The sequence below is a fragment of the Cheilinus undulatus genome, linkage group 1 (assembly GCF_018320785.1).
Source record: "Cheilinus undulatus linkage group 1, ASM1832078v1, whole genome shotgun sequence".
NCBI classification, from domain to species: Eukaryota; Metazoa; Chordata; class Actinopteri; order Labriformes; family Labridae; genus Cheilinus; species Cheilinus undulatus.
Window position 1 is genome coordinate 26,222,863 of NC_054865.1, and position 14,760 is coordinate 26,237,622.

General features: G+C 38.7%; 1 protein-coding gene across 3 annotated transcripts in view; it reads left to right on the forward strand.

The window, feature by feature from the left end:
- tln2a (talin 2a) overlaps positions 1-14,760 on the forward strand; it is a 155,822-nt gene that overhangs the window by 78,167 nt on the left and 62,895 nt on the right. For all 3 annotated transcript variants that reach the window (XM_041783181.1, XM_041783190.1, XM_041783198.1), the window contains exons 3-10: positions 2,108-2,279; positions 4,849-4,946; positions 6,259-6,388; positions 6,819-6,971; positions 7,287-7,429; positions 8,524-8,651; positions 9,239-9,302; positions 9,420-9,524. In XM_041783181.1, coding sequence (XP_041639115.1) covers positions 2,144-2,279; positions 4,849-4,946; positions 6,259-6,388; positions 6,819-6,971; positions 7,287-7,429; positions 8,524-8,651; positions 9,239-9,302; positions 9,420-9,524 — 957 coding nt within the window. In that variant the 5' untranslated portion in view covers positions 2,108-2,143. The remainder of the gene's footprint in view (positions 1-2,107; positions 2,280-4,848; positions 4,947-6,258; positions 6,389-6,818; positions 6,972-7,286; positions 7,430-8,523; positions 8,652-9,238; positions 9,303-9,419; positions 9,525-14,760) is intronic.

Consider the following 14,760-nt stretch of genomic DNA (forward strand, 5'->3'; position numbering starts at 1 on the left):
TGGGGGTACCTAAGATTTCAGAGTGAGCACGAGATGTATCAACTAAAATCAATGTAACACTCCTACTGGATGGCTCATAAAATGTCTTTTGGTAGTGACAAATGGGTCTTTCTTTTTAGGAATTTATCACTGAAAACAAAGTTGATGCTAAGCTAACCATTGTACTGAAGAACAGTGGAAGTAATGCCAAATAAAGCTTTGTTTTCATCTGAAATAGTTGTGCTAAAATGCAATATCTACTGGCCGTCTACTTTAGGGAAACACATTTTTTAAAATGTGATACACTGTGTTTATCATGGCTAGACAGGATCAGTTGTGGTTAGATTATGTCATATTGGTTTACCAAATGTGCCATCAGTAACACAGGCCACACCACCAGCCTTCAGACTTTGAAGGTTGACGTCAACATGTCTTTTATGCTTGTTTAACCTTACACAGTCTACATACAACTCTATCTCCATTTTCTTTGTCAGAATAATGCCAATACACTGCTCCTAATGATGCTATCCTTTGGTTTTGGTTTCTGACATTCAGGCAGTAAAGTGAGGGGAGAAGCCCTAACAACCAGAACTACAGCCCCAGCTAGTGGAAGGCAGCTGACTTAAATCTTAGACACAACATTTTACCGTCATTGTGGGCTAATGTCAACACTGCCTCGTTGGTGTCTACCCTTTATCAGGGGAAATAGGTGACTGCTTTATGTAGACTGCTGAAATTTCCTCTCTGCTGATTAATAAAGTTGTTTAGAGTGATTAGAGATTTTTTTTTTCTCTGAAACTTGGAAAATGACCCTCTGAGAGTGCTCAGAGTGAACGATGACAGTAAAATTCTGGGACATGACAGCTGAACAAAGAGCTGAAAATGAGAGGACTGTAGACTTTAAACATTATGCAACCAGGAACAGATGTAGCAGGCTCACAGCTCAACTTTTAAAGTTTATTTTTTCAGTGTTATTCAGGAACTTGTGGTTGTAAGTGCGAAGATATTATGGACAGGAGAGTTTTTAAGGAAATAACTCCATTATTATCTTACACTGATGTCCATGAAAGCTCTCTGTTAAGCCCCTGTCTGGCACAACTGTCTGACACAGCTGATTTTAGGTACTCTCTTTAGGCACCCTTCCCTGTGGGCCTACTTTCCTCTTATTGGCTACACAACCCTGGGAATAAGGGCGTGTCCTGTGTATCTGTCAATATGATATGACCATGTTAGGAGTTCCACAACTCTGTGATGTCACAGAATATTCATTGTAGAAATTAATTAAATGTATGAATGAAAATACTTTTCATAAAGTCAACAGTTCTGCATGATAAACCATTTGTTTTATTTGGTCTTCTATGACATTAATATACTTTGAGAGACCAGGTTTTTGATTTTCATCAGCTGTTAGCTTTAATCATCAAGATTAAAACCCAAAAAACCTCAAACATTTATCTTCATGTGTAATAAATCTTGAACAAAGGAAAGTTTTGAATAAGACTATGGATATACTTTTCTTTATATTCAGTTTTTGAGATGTACCTGTATATTAATGTCTGAAAAGGTGACAAGAATATTTAAAAATCTCCTCTCAGCCTTGTTTTTGTCTCTATCAAGGGCCAGATGGGCTGTTTTTCAAAAAGTGATACATTTGTTGTTGGCTCCTTTGTCTCATGAAGCATGACAATGGCCTCGCTGTGCACAAATTAGCACTTTCTTCACTTTCATAAAATGTCATTGTTTATGACAGTGCAAGGGAAAGCGCAGCATGCATAACGAGAAAGCACAGAAGCATGAAGTGAGAGGAATAGTTTTAGGTTGGACTCTCTCTAGTGGGAAAAATGTAAAAAGATGTTACCTGTTTCATCAAGCATTGCAGGGACACCACTGAGGATTAATGTAACTCTGAGTACAGTTAAAAGAGAAAAATCACAATTTGTAAGAGTAATGTGTATCAGACTGAGTGGTAAGTGTGTGCTTTTTTATATAATAGAACAATTGTTCTCCTTTAACATCTGGCTCATTTATCACAGTCAGTGAGTTTTATCACTGTGCTCATGTTCTAAACCTGCTCAACTTGTACCATGCAATAAACTTACCCCTCCCTCTGTCTCCTCGTTGTGTGCAGGTGTAGCTGAAGCCCCCGCCTGCACCGCCCGCAAAGATGGTGGTGTTGTCGCTGAAAATCTGCGTTCGGCAGTGCAATGTTGTGAAGACGATGCAGTTTGAGCCCTCCACGGCTGTCTACGATGCCTGCAGGATAATCAGAGAGAGGGTCCCTGAGGCTCAGACCGGACAGGGTGAGAATGATGAGGGAGAATCCCGAAGGAAGGACAGTCGATAAGGTGTAAGCTGTGACAAGGAACTAGCAGGAGGAATCAGAGCATGTGCACTGTGATTGTATTGATTAATTCAGTACAACACATACAATATAGATTAAGAAATTCAACCCCTGTGCTATATGTTTTACCTTATTTATCTCTTTTAAGCAATAGAAATTCTACACTTAACATTTCAGGGCATTTGATGATTGGTTCAACATTTAAGTAATCAAATGCTTAATATCTACTTATCTACATACAGTGCCTATAAAAATATTTAACTCATCGGATGATCCTTTCACTATTTCTATAAATCAACGTTGACCAAAAAAAAAAAGTGAAAATAGATTTCTCCAAAGTAGTGCCATTTAACAAACATATGTCAGGTAAAATAAATGACTACATAAATAATCACCCTCTTTAAAGAGACTGACCTAATTCAACAGAGGTCCAGCCAGTTGGTGCTAGTAGTCTCACACTAAGTGAAATAGGATCACCTGAGCCACCAAGACACCTATGACTACTCTGAAGGAGTTACAAGCTTCAGCAGCTGAGATGGGAGAGACTCTGCATACAACAACTGTTGGCCGGGTTCTTCACCAGTCAAAGCTTTATGGGAGAGTGGCAAAGAGAAAGCCACAGTTGAAGAAAACTCATATCAAACTGGACTAGAATTCACCAAAAGGCATGTAGGAGACTCCATGGTCAAGTGGAAGAAAGTTATTTGGTCTGATGAGACCAGAATGGTGCTTTTTTTTGCCATCAGACAAGACGCTATGTTTAGCGGACACCAAACACACCATCCCCACTGTAAAGCGCGGTGGTGGCAGCATCATGCAGTGGGGATGCTTCTCAGCAGCTGGCCCTGGAAGGCTTGTAAAGGCGAAGGGTAAAATAAATGTGGCAACATATAGGAAAATTCTGTAGGACAGTCTTATTTGGTCTGCAAGAGAACTACAGCTTGGGAGAAGATTTATTTTCCAGCAAGACCATAACCCATAGTATATAGCGAAAGCTACAGAAAAATGGTTTAAAGACAGCAAGGTGAATGTTCTGTAGTGGCTGAGTCAAAGCCCAGACCTCAGTCCAACAGAGACTTTGTGGCTAGACTTGAAAGGACCGTTCAAGCCTGACCCCAACCCCCCTACTTTACATAACTTGTTTTATTTATTGACATACTTTATAGAAATCTGTTTTAACTTCTACATTACAGAGGTTATTTTGTATTTTTTGGGTCAAAAAAGCCAAATGATAATGACCATGATTGATTTATGATTGATTTATGTAATTAATAAAATGGTCAAAAAATTGAAGGGGTGATTATTTTACAGGCACTGTATCTTCGGCCTGTCTTAATGCACATATAAATCTTATTCCTAATGGACTGGTTTTGCACTATCCCATGTTCATGTTCATGTCATGCCAACTCTACATACATAACTGACTGCTAGTGAGTATACCATGTTACTTTATGCAAACATGTGCCTCTTAAATTGCCATTGACTGCATAGAATGTTAATTGGATATACCTTTTAATTCAGTTTCATTAAAGTTTTGTATTCTTTTTCAAATTCTCTTGTTTTTCACCACCTTTTTCTCTTTTGTTGTGTTGCGGCAAAGCCAGAATTTCCCTTTTTGGGATCAATAACATATTATCTTAAATCTTTAAATTGTCAAAGCTGAATCTTAGGGCAAACAAATCCTTAAACACTTTTATAGGGTAAGGGTCTCACATACTATTGTGAATTAATCATTTACCATGGGATTTCCACAGCTTAAGAAAGCAAATCTTGTCCTGTTTCAAACAGTAAACTTGGATAAATGTCCTTTGTGTTCAGTATTTGTATAATGCTTTTTTGACTGCTTTGTCCAGCTTAATTTCAACTTCATCATTATCCTGAAAGAAATTAGACATGCAGCAGGCATGAAGACTCAACAAATATACACATAACATCAAAAATATAAAAACATAGACAGAACTTCATAGCTCCAGTGATACACAAACAAAGACGCTCCAACCACATTGAGCCAGAGGCTGGATCAGTTCAAAAACAGGGCAGGTTTAAGAGGGATACAGTGTTGTGCACTGGCAAAAATTAAAAACTAGTAAAGGTTGATCAACGTAAGATAAATAAGAGCGGAATAAAGGATGAATAAATATCTAGTGCATAAAATGTAAAAATGTTAGTGTAAAGATGCACTTAAAAATGCCAGTTAGAGCACAGCAAAGTTGGCTAGCAAATTAAGCTTTTCAGTGGCGTCAGGGATAAGGAAATGCTGGCAGGCCTTGATTTTGCTCTGTCGAATTCTAAGCCACAGCCAGAGAGAAGGAGAGCCCTGGCTCTCAAATGCACTTTTGGTTTAACTTTTCTGTCTACTTTTATTTATAATCTCTCTTTTAAAAAATAATACTGAAATTACATGAAAAATGTGTCTTCTTGAAAAACAATGTCTGCTGTGTGTTTGTATCTGTCTGACTGGTTGTTGCGTACTCTGATGATCCTTGCATATAAAGAATAACTGCTGATGTTTCTCCTCACTGCTGCAGCCTCAGACTACGGACTTTTCCTGTCTGATGAAGACCCCAGGAAAGGGATCTGGCTGGAGTCTGGAAGGACACTGGACTACTACATGCTCCGCAATGGGGTAAATATGTATCATCATTTTTCACCTAACACACACCCAAACACACTAACTGTTGTTACAATTTTTCTCTGTTGCTGGTGAACAAAAGAAATATTAGACAGTCTGCCGGCCGACATAAAGGTTTATTCTTGCAAGGTCAATCAACACGTACAGCAGTCAGTAAACATCAAAAGACAGAGAGAGAGAGAGAGGGAGAAAGGGGGAGGGAGAGGGAGAGGGAGAAGGAGAGGGAGAAGTGCTAGAGAGCAGAGTCAGAGACAGAAAGAGACCCCCAGCATTGGGAGACTAGCACCTTTATCCTTGAGCAATGCCCCCTCCCCAAGGTATGCTTCTCAGCCCTCTGTCTGGGCAGGATCCACACCTGCACAGGGCTTTGTTTCCAGGCGGTCTGGACATCACCATTTAAAATACAAGAGAACTTTTTTGATTCAATTATGGGCTCCAGGTTTAACACTTTGTCAGGAAAACTGGTAGAGTCACCTTTTGTTGCTTTGTATTTACACATGCAGTAAAGTCGATACCTTCCTAGCCCTATCGTTTTCCCCATGTCTGTGGCGTAAGCTCCATAGGAAAGAGAACAGAGGGCTGGTGTTGGGGTGTTGAGGCAAGGAAACCAAATTTACATTACATAACATACTCAGGCCAAACCCACTGTTTGACTTTAGATGTTGTAATGGCCAAATTCTGACCAAATTTGCATATTGTATATGTGCATATAATTTGCTATGGTTTTATATAGATCACTGAAAAATGCTTTAAAAATGAAATGATTAAATTCAAAGGCAAATTTGATAAGATTAATGCTTACACAGGGGCTGAAAACCTGTGAAATAGAATTAAAAATATATAAAAACATTGAATAAGACTCTCAAACATGACTTTAAAAAGAAACCTCCTCCCAGCTGTAGATCCTTTACCCGTCTCTGATCCCCTGAACCCACATGCTTTTCTGTGTAGTGCCCTTTCTCTGTAGATCTGCAGCTCCAAATGGTTTCTCCTCCTCAAATCCACCAAAGGCGACCCAGGTAGAAGGCATGACTGTGACCAATTATTCTGAACCAAATCTCTGCTCATTGTTGTGATTGGAAGGGTGCAGCGGCTTGTGATAGGCAGCCGTTAAATAAGGTTTTCTGGTTTATATTCTCTTCTCTCTTCACACAAACCTGGATGCATTTGATCATTTTCACAGCAGGTACTCTCAGCCCCCCGTCCCTCCACCATTTATCTCATACATTCAGTTTCTTTCCTGCATTCCTCTTCCCTCTTTTTGTGTTTTTGTTTCCTGATCTCTCTTCCTTTTGTCTTTTTGCAGGACATCCTTGAATACAAGAAGAAGCAGAGGCCTCAGAGGATCAAAATGTTGGATGGTGCTGTTAAAACCATCATGGTGGATGACTCCAAAACAGTGGGCGAGCTGCTTGTGACTATATGCAGCAGAATAGGTAGAGAGCTTTATTTTACCTTTGTTTTTTTTGTCAGTGCTGTGCAACGTGTAGTCGTTTTTAACTGTGACTTGCCCTTAACTTTTTAAAGATTTATTTTTGGGCTTTTTCTCTCTTTTGTAAGAGAAAGGACAGTCAATAGAGTTGGAAAGTAGGGAGAGAGAGAGTGGGGCATGACATGAAGGAAAGGTGACACAAGCTGGATATGGACCTAGGATGCTCACTTCAAAGACAACAGCTTCTGTACAGCTTGTAGACATAGCTACTTGGCTACTGACCTTTAGTAAGATATTTTAAAAATAAAGCTTTTAAATTAAACAGATTTCCAATCTCTGTGGTCCATAAAGCAAGCATGAGATCTCTCTCCAACTGTAATATATTAGCAGAATTTAACAAGATAATTATCATTAATTAATTCCTATGATTCCAGGCATCACAAACTATGAGGAGTACTCTCTGATCCTGGAGGTGGTGGAGGAGAAGAAGGACGATGGGATGGGAACACTGAAGAAAGACAGGACACTGCTGCGAGACGAGAGAAAGATGGAGAAACTTAAAGCAAAATTACACACAGATGACGATTGTGAGTTACAATGCACGCACACCTTTTCACTTCTACTTACACTATTTCCCTCTCTATCTTTACAACCATGCCATTTAGTTTGAATTACTAGTCGTGAAAAGGGTCTAAAGTAGTGCATTTTACCACACTGATAAGCAACATCTATACTCCAAAAAAAGTTTTTATTTTGTTATTTTTAAGGCACCTCTTCTCTGTAACCAAAAAAAATGTATGGTTGTAAAAAAAATATCCTGTAACCAGTATCCATCTATCTTGATCAGTGCATGTTCATGGACAGGATTTCTCTAACCTGCTACCTTTGTTTTATCCTGTCAGTAAACTGGTTGGATCACAGCAGGACATTCAGAGAGCAGGGGGTGGACGAGAATGAGACACTTCTTCTCAGACGCAAGTTTTTCTACTCCGACCAGAACGTGGACTCCAGAGACCCGGTCCAACTCAACCTGCTTTATGTCCAGGTCTGATTATTAACATGTCTACTGCCACAGGGGATGTAGCTGAAAACATTTCTTCACAATTACCCAGAGGTGACAAGTAGCCACTGAAATGCCAACTAGTGCACAAAAGTTCCCCTTATTTAAATCAGTGAATGCTCCTAAGGCTGGCCACACTCCAGAAGAATTTCAAATCTTAGTTTTAAAAACATGGAAGACCATAGACATGAGGACAGTTTCAAGAAATGTGGCATCTTATGATCCTCTAAACACACATACTAGACGACTCAGCCAGACTGTCAGACCACTAGAGATCACACACCTGCCGACCTGCCTATAACCTCAGAATGAAGATTCCCAACACGGGATTTCAAAGAATCTTGCACGGTCAAAAATAACTTGAGAATAAAAATAAACATAGATGACTATTGATATCCATGGCTGGCTGTTCCTTCACCACAGGCTGTCCTGACATGTGATACAGTTGCAGCAAAAATAAAAGAATCAAGGAAAAGAATCAGGATGAAATCCTGGCTGGGATGAATGTAACATCTGGCTGGTGACATTACCCAGTCTGCCTGCTCTCAGTGGTTGTTTTGAGTTTTTTGTCTGAGGCATTACAACCTAGACACGTAAATATCAGATGCATTTGATATTTAAAAATATCAGCACATCACACACTTGAGGATTATTTAGAGAAATAGTTTATTGTGATGAACCTCCACTCTGGATAGACCCCCATGATTGTGGAAGGAGGCAAACCTAGCCTCAAAATGGCTCAAAACCCTGTAATGTGTGTCCAGCCTAAGCTGGTCTTTAGGTTTGTGTTGATTTTGGTGCCCCCTGTGGCCAAACTAGATCCCCTTATCTCTTGGATTATTTAAATCTCCTTGTAGGTAAATCGTTCTTTTGTGTTTTTACAGTCATTCATCCAGAATCTTTTCTATTAAATTAATTTTAAATAGTCTATTTCTGCGGTGTGATGTTAATTGGGTCATTTAAAACCAACCTCCCATCACATAGAGATGAAGAGGCACCAGCATTTGTTTCAGTCTGTGTCATAAGCAGCTAAAACCTCCTCACAGGAGCTCTAATAAGGTACTTTGTTTGTCTTCCAGGCTCGGGATGACATCCTAAACGGCTCTCACCCTGTATCATTTGATAAAGCCTGTGAGTTCGGAGGCATTCAGGCTCAGATCCAGTTTGGTCCGCACATCGAGCACAAACACAAACCTGGATTTTTAGAGTAAGGATTTGTAAACAGGATTAAAGATGACTTTACAAGAACATTGGGCCAAAACCTTCTGTCTCCAAAATCACCACTTTCCAGGGACTGAAAAAAATGCTGTATTTTTCAAATAGTTGAACACTGAATGGTCATAATCAGTATCTTTTTGACACTTAGAGTTGCTTTAAAATTTGTAAAAACCCATAGATGAATGTAGAGGGTGACCAACAGCACTGATTTATGAAAAAAAAAATAAATCATGATAAATTTAGCTATGAGATTTTGGCCGGACTTCAGTAAATTGCATATTCAGTGTAATTTCTGCTTGTAATAGTCTGATTTTTCTCTTCTTCTACATGAAATTCTTTCAGTGATAGTTCTTTGACCATGACTCTCTTTTAAAAGATATTTTTGACCTTACTGAGAATTTTCCTGGTAAAATACAAGTGGGATTAAAAAAGTCAGGGGACTGGTCATTTGTACTGATCATATGGATTTTATGAGGTGTTTATAGGAAATAGAGTCTTTTCAAAATGACAGAGGTGCAAAAGTCATACAGTGAAAAGTGAATTGAATTGAATGATTTTTTTTCTTTTCCTTTTTAGTTTAAAGGAGTTTCTACCAAAGGAATACATAAAGCAGAGAGGATCTGAGAAGAAAATATTCCAGGTGTGGTTAACACAGTCTTTTCTCAGCACATACATATTTGTTGTTTCACTCTACATTTATTTCACAGTTTTGCCACAAATATTCAGATACTGACAGCATGTCTAATCAAACCCGCAGGAACACAAAAACTGTGGGGAAATGACCGAGATAGAAGCAAAAGTGAAATACGTCAAACTGGCTCGCTCTCTGAGGACCTACGGCGTCTCCTTCTTCTTGGTCAAGGTAAGTTGTAAATCTTATTTTGTGAGCATTTAAATGAAATACCCCTGAACCGTTTTATTCAATAAAAAAAGATCATCTTTCCTCAGAAAGTGAAATAATCCAGCCTGAAGTGAAGCCGATTTTGGAATTAGTTGAAGAGTTGTTGGAGCCTTTTATCTCCAGAGTGTGAAATCTGTTCTCTGGGCTCGGTGTTAACTGGATGAAGAGTTTGGAGGCAGCTCACAGCAGGAGGGGAAATTGTCTGAGTCAACCTGAACCTTCAAAGCTTCTTATGTCACATACATAAAGAGAAAAAAATACCCTGCTCAAAAAGGGACAGTAGGAACTTGACTAAAGCTAGTAAATTATTAAGAGGGCAACAAAAGCCTCAGTCTTTTCAGATATAAGTCCTTATATTTCACTGACTTTAAGATATCAAGTTTTTAAACATGTACAATTTGACAGAGTTATTTTTTTAACGAATACTACACTTCCAAATTCAATAGAGAGGTGAACCCCTACCTACCCTTACCTTGGATGGGCTCAGCCTCTCTCTGGGATGCTCTTTCACCCTGAGTCATGAGACTAACCTGCTGCCAATAAACCTTATTAGATGTAAAATGACCCACCAGGGTTTAGCTGTTTTCAACTTTTCCAGTCTTTTTTTATTACTGTCCCAGTTCACCAGAAATTTCGGTAAACTTTTTTCAAATTAGCCAAATAACATTGCTCAAATGACTGCATTTGCAGCAACACATAACCCAGCTTCAGTGCAGGTAATCTGACTAGTTTCTTCATAAAGGAGCAGAGCTGGCTATCATTTCACTCAAAACAAACAAACAAATCATGATGTGTGGTATTTGCAGATACTCAAAATGCAAACATTTCAAAAACTCATTGTAGCCGTTACCAATATACAGTACACTCAGAAAGTACTCAAACCACCTTCGGTTTTGTTGCCTTGCAGCCTGATGCTATCTATACTCATTGAAATGTGTTTTTCTCTCATTAATCCACGCTCAGTGAAAAAGTGAAACCAGAATTTTAGGTTTTTTTTTAATTTATGAAAAATAAAAAATGAAATATCAAAAATACTATTCAGACCCTTTACTCTGTAATCAGTTGAAGCACCTTTAGCAGCAATAAAAGGTTTACAGTGAGGATATCTCTGTACTTTACTCCATTCCCTCAACCCTGCTGCTAAAAAACACCCCCACAGTATGATGCTGCCACCACCATGCTTCACTGGAGATGGTATTGGGCAGCTCATAAGCAGTGCCTTGTTTCTTCCTGATATTACATTCAAGATTAAGGTCAAGCAGTTCAGTCCTGGTTTCATCAGAATAGGGAATCTTATTTTTTAACAGTCTGAGAGTCCTTCAGGAGCTTTTTTGCAAACTCCAAGTGGGCTGTCATGTGTTTTACACCGAGGCGACGCTTCGGTCTAGACACTCTGCTGTAAAGCCCAGTTCAGTGGAGTGCCTCAGTAATGTTTGGCCTTCTGGAACTTTGTCCCCTCTCCACACGATCTCTGGAGCTCAGTAGTGTAATCATCAGGCTCTAGGTCACCTCTTACTTAGGCCCTTTTCCCCTGAATTGCTCAGTTTGCACAGGTGGCCAGCTCTTGGAAGAGTCCTGGTTGTGCCTCTCCAGTACTTCTTAACTCTCTTTTTGACATTGTTTTTTTTAAAGAACAGACAAAATAAAGTCCAACAACATTTGAATCTGCAATAAATGATCTTTTTTTTCAAATTTATATAATCAGCAATTCAAGGCAACTTTATTCGTTCAATAACATACATGCACATTATATGGAAAATGTATTTTCCACAGTAAGAGTCGAATCAAGCTTCACCTACCTTATTGAAAAGTACAAACAGTGCTGTAAAAACCTGCTGACAGTCAGTGAGCTCTGTGGAGCACTAAACAACGATGTGATCCTTGTTTATTCAGCTATTGCTTTACAATTAATTATCTTAATTAAATTTGCAGGGTGGTTCCCTGAGAGAATTCTGTGGAAGTGCTTGAAATAACACAAAAACACATTGTTCTCAAGTGTAAAATATTTCAGTAGCAGTAGTTCAGACCAAAACTTCGGTCCTTAGAGCACATTTTAAAATTTAAGGAATTAGGGGGAAAAAGAAAGACTTCAGCTGAGGTTGGTTTACTGACTCTTGCTTTGCAGAACTTATTTGTACATTCAGTTCACAAATACGGCAGATATTTTGGCTGGAATGAAAGGCAGAAATGTTAATATCTGCTGGTACCAATATTGTGCTGATAATATACATCCTGACTTTAAATGTGAATGTGTTAAAAGAATAATATTGCCACCTTAGAAGAAGCTGTTCTGACGGACTAAATCTTTCATTCATGATGCAACTTTCTCACCCTAACACTTTTTAAAGTAAGAAACCTTCAGGTATTTGCATGCCATACGTTCCCCCACATTCGTCTCTCTCTGTTGCTGATTCCCTGACACACACACTCACTGCTGCAGCACCACCTCTGCAGGGCGTTCAGTTTGTTCCTGGAAGGAAACCAAATGTGTCTGTGCAGTGGAGTGTGGCTCTAAAGATTATTTCAGTGAGTGTGGGAGGAAGTGGAGTGAATGAGGGAGACTGGGAGACATCACACAAGCAAAACCAGGGACACTAACTCCCCCAAATAAGTCCAACTGCCAGCAGATGTCTGCTGAAAAGGACCAATTTACTGCTGCTCTTCAATTGTAACTGCTATGACAAGAGTGACGGATAAATCTTTTTTTTTTTTTTTTTTTATTCCACATCCTTTCTTGCCAAGAGGACATCCTGCATAAAATGATGGGAGACATCCTTCTCTGCATCAATAAATCACTTTCCACTTGCCACCTTTTCAGACTTCATTGCCGAGCTCTTGTAGAAAATGGCATCATTTTTGGGTAATAGCTCTGAGCAGAAAAAGTCACTTGTGCTGCTGTTACTGACTCTCTGCCAGACAGGTCCTGGCTTTTCATCAGCAGCTTTCAACACCAGAGGATAAGGGCAGAGATGAGGTTTAAAAAACAAAAACTTCCCATTAGATCGGAGCTCACCTTGTCTGATCTTCATTAGCAGAAGCTCTCGCATTCCTGCAAGTTCACGCTGTACCTCACCTTTTGTTCTTTTTAGGCGTGAAAAAACACACACCCCACCTCCTGGCCTTGGATGTGTTCTCTCCTCGATCGGTTCACATCTTATCTCCTCACCTTTGTCGCCCTCTCCACCCTCGAGTGTAATCCAGTGGAGCAGAAACATCTTTAAAAATAATCGCTGGAAAAAATGCAGCTTATAGTCCCTAACCTGTAACCCTCTGGTGGCCCCCTGAGAGTTTACAGGCCCTGCAGGACTTTTACACACCTCACCTCCCTGCCCTCACGTCACAGCCCATCACAGCTCGTCCATCTGCTTGTAGACTGAGGACTACTTTTTTCTTTGCATGCAGCAAGGGCAGTACAACATTAAAGGCTCAGTGAATACAAGGAGAGGCTGAGAGTTTGTGACAGGCAGATAAAGACATGATTAAGACTTAACGCTTTAATTCCTAACTGGGAGAAGTTTTTTCCCACTTGGTAATCAGAGGAATACTCATCTTGGCAGATCAATGTGACAGAAAAATCTCAATTTTAAGCTTCCAGGCCTTTGAATTAAAATCATGTTGCTTGTCAGCCTCTTCCTCACTGAGTGATTTTTTCTTTTATTTCATTGCTCAGGAATTTTACAGATAAAAATAGAGATGTGAATACCCAAGGGGAATAAGGTCAGAATGTAAAAGTTGTCTGCAAAGTGATGTTTGACTTTTTTACTTGTTCATCTGTTTTTATTCAGTCAGTGTAGTCACTGTAATTCAGACAATTAAAGCAGATATGTTATTTACTGATGTCAGATCATCCAGAGCTTTCATCAAAATTATGGATCTAAGGCAGCACTTCACTGTTGTCAGCAGCAAAACTGAGAGCTCTTGTAGATTTTTTGGTGGGTAATAACTGTCCTGAAGAACAGCAGACACTGTTACACCACATTAAGAGGCACCATGCACTGCTATCAGTATCAGAGGAGCACTCCTAGAGTACCAAAGGCAGATGTGAATGGCTTTGTTGATGCACGTAGTAAAACTTCAGCTTGTTTGAGCAATATTGCAGGATGTTTGCCAAAGGAAAAAAGAGTATATTGGATAAAGTATGCATGATTATTATCATGAGATGGATAAATTGTGTGTTTTAAGGATAAAATAAAGCATCATTAAAATAATAGCTGACAAAAGTTAAGTATATAAAGACTCCCTGATACATAAGAATTATAGAATAGTGAATTCATTTAATTAAAACACAGTGTGTTTTGAATCTATTTCTGCCCAGTTGAATGCTTTTATTTGGAAAGGACAGAATTGTGCAGTGTAGGGAATCTAGCTTATGTTTGTGGGGCAATCTAACTCCCTGGCCATCTGTACCAGATCTTTAAGTGTGGGGGGGGGGTGGGGGCTGAAAACTTTCTGAATGCATTGTAAATGGAAGTTTTGAGAAATGTTCAAAAGTCCAAAAAATTTCTACCAAATCTTTTCAAAAACCTCTGAAAAAAGTTGAAAAAAATAATTAAAAGTAAACAAAATTTCCAACAGATTTTTGGCCATAGTTTTTAAATATTTTGATGTAATTACTAAACAATTTTGACAAAATTTAGAAAATTTGAAAAACTGATACATTTTTGACAAAATTGTTCTGATATTTTTATTAAAAGTCTATTTATGATGAACTTTCAAAATTGCCCTTGAGTGTTTCCTTTATCAGTGTTGAAAAGCAGTAATTTAAAGATTTTTTTTTTTTCAAAATGTTGAAGGAAAGCGCTGATTTTTTTCAACCTTTCTGCCCAAGATTCAGTCCAACAAACAAAAAGTTAATTTTGAAAATTATTTCTGTACATACTGGGTATCCAAATTTAGCCATTAAAGAAAGCAGATCTTTGTAATTTTCTAACAAAATGACTGAAAAGGGAAGATCCAAACACCATAGTCCAATCCTGATAAGACTGTTAAATGAAATAGTACGTCTAAACATGTCGTGTTCAGTGTTGGCAAATACTAATCTTGGCCTCAGACATCTTCAGGTTAATTAATCTGTTTTTCTTAAACAATAAATATGAAAATTTCCAGTTCTTCTGAAAAAAAAAAAAAAATTAAAATATATTTCACTGACAGTCACACCCTGGGAACTTGATTGTTGCTGTCCCTTTGATTTTAGTCC